Here is a 2,500-nt window from a genome sequence, read left to right as displayed (position 1 = left end):
ACTCCCAGCACAGTATCGGCATTCGGCAGCCCTTCACACTCTTCGTAGCTCAGGCCTGTAGCGGGTTCTAGTGCGCAGGCGCTGGAGCCCCCTCCTGCGGGCCTAAACAACGAGCCTGTGGGACGCTTGAGGTAACTGCGCTGCTTGGGGGGGACAATACCCCCAGTGTGGTCTAACCAAGGCTCTACACAAATTTAACACAACTTCCCTGCTTCTCAATTCTGTTCCTCTAGAAATGAAAAACGCTGTGTTTGCATTCTTTATTGCCTTGTTTAACCATGATTAAATAAATCAGAGATTGGAAGATGGATAGCACAATGATCTCGGTTGCTTCACCAACGCACCTCGCAAAGGATCTGAACAGCAGAGGCCCTATCTAAGGGGAAATCATAGAAACATAGGAGCAGGATCGGCCATTCGGCCCTTCGAGCCTGCTCCGCCATTCTATATGATCATGGCTGAGCCTCTCTCTCAATATCATATTCCCGCTCTCTCCCCATACCCCTTGATGCCTTTTGTGTCTAGAAATCTATCGAACTCCTTCTTAAATATATTCCTAAGGAGGCTGAAGGGATGTAATCTGTCACCCCTGATCCTCTCTAACTTTTACCGCTGCACAATAGAGAGCATCCTGACGAACTGTATCACAGTATGGTATGGCAGCTGTAGCTACTATGACCAGAAAGCCCTGCAGCGGGTAGTCAAAACTGCCCAACGCATTACCGGCACCCGGCTACCGACCATAGAGCACATATACCAGAAACGCTGTTTACGGAGGTCACGGTCCATCATCAAAGACCCTACCCACCCCAGCCACAGTCTGTTCGCCCTCCTGCCATCTGGGAGACGCTACAGATGCATTCGCACCCGAACGACCAGATTTAGGAACAGCTTCTTTCCCAGGGCTGTCATCCTACTGAACTCCACAAATAAACTCTAAAGCCTGCACATCTGCCAATGCACTTTATTATGGTTATGTTTATGTTAATGTATTACAAGCCAAATGAATGTTGAATGTTTAAATGTCTTAATCTAAATGTACACTCTCGGGAGCCGCAAGCCTACATTTCGTTGTACTGCACTTGTGCACTAACAATGACAATAAAGTTGATTATGATTATGATTATGATATGATTCAGTGACTTGGCCTCCACAGCCTTCTGTGGTAGAGAATTCCACAGGTTCACCACCCTGAGTGAAGAAATTTCTCCTCATCTCTGTCCTAAATGTCCCACCCCGTATCCTGAGACTGTGACCCCTCCGGCCAGGGGAAACATCCTCCCTGCATCCAGTCTGACTAGCCCTGTCAGAATTTTATACCTTTCAATGAGATCCCCTCTCGTTCTTCTGAACTCTAGTGAATACAGGCCTAGTCGACCCAATCTCTGCTCATACGACAGTCCTGCCATCCCAGGAATCAGTCTGGTGAACCTTCGCTACACTCCCTCGCAGCTGCGTCCCAAGATTATAGGGACACCAAGTGTCGATATGCCGTCCTGTATCCGCTTTGTGGTGTACTTTATACTCTTCATCTCCTCACACTCCTCTCTTTATTCGGTTCTCAGAAACGGGCTGGGTCCAGCAAAGGAAGGAGAGCCGCAGTTTGTGGTGGTACACTGCACAGGTTACATCAAAGCCTGGCCGCCAGCAGGTGAGCTTGTAGCTGGTTCGTGTGTGTGTCTGTGTGTGCACGTGCGTTCTATTTGGAGGTCAGGGAGCAGGTGACGGGGGCAATGTTCGCTTTGAGCTCCGCGGCCACGCAGCGCTCTGGACCTCCCGTGCAGCCGGCTCACCAGCTTTTCAATGGAACAACCACGCATGCGCGGGATTTTGAATGGGCTGTGCAGCCCTTAAAGGGGCCGCGCATATGAAGAATTAATTAAAGGGAACATTGGATGGGTGGAGGGGAGGGAGCAGGTTCCGGAGAATGGGTGGAGATGAGGGAGCAGGTTCTGGGGAATGGGTGGAGGGGAGGGAGCAGGTTCTGGGGAATGGGAGGAGGGGAGGGAGCAGGTTCTGGGGAATGGGTGGAGGGGAGGGAGCAGGTTCTGGGGAATGGGTGGAGGGGAGGGAGCAGGTTCTGGGGAATGGGTGGAGATGAGGGAGCAGGTTCTGGGGAATGGGTGGAGATGAGGGAGCAGGTTCTGGGGAATGGGTGGAGATGAGGGAGCAGGTTCTGGGGAATGGGTGGAGATGAGGGAGCAGGTTCTGGGGAATGGGTGAAGATGAGGGAGCAGGTTCTGGGGAATGGGTGGAGATGAGGGAGCAGGTTCTGGGGAATGGGTGGAGGGGAGGGAGCAGGTTCTGGGGAATGGGAGGAGGGGAGGGAGCAGGTTCTGGGGAATGGGTGGAGATGAGGGAGCAGGTTCTGGGGAATGGGTGGAGATGAGGGAGCAGGTTCTGGGGAATGGGTGGAGATGAGGGAGCAGGTTCTGGGGAATGGGTGGAGATGAGGGAGCAGGTTCTGGGGAATGGGTGGAGATGAGGGAGCAGGTTCTGG

General features: G+C 52.5%; 1 protein-coding gene across 1 annotated transcript in view; it reads left to right on the top strand.

Moving 5' to 3' along the window:
* The window catches only part of LOC147086563 (aryl hydrocarbon receptor nuclear translocator-like), a 75,259-nt gene that overhangs the window by 32,728 nt on the left and 40,031 nt on the right, over window positions 1-2,500 (top strand). The window contains 1 exon segment of the mRNA XM_085978685.1: window positions 1,566-1,651. Coding sequence (XP_085834811.1) covers window positions 1,566-1,651 — 86 coding nt within the window.

This window comes from Somniosus microcephalus, unplaced genomic scaffold (assembly GCF_052327205.1).
Source record: "Somniosus microcephalus isolate GS21.2 unplaced genomic scaffold, FLI_Smic_1.0 unresolved_chr7, whole genome shotgun sequence".
Classification (NCBI taxonomy): Eukaryota; Metazoa; Chordata; class Chondrichthyes; order Squaliformes; family Somniosidae; genus Somniosus; species Somniosus microcephalus.
This window is presented reverse-complemented; position numbering and strand designations above follow the sequence as displayed.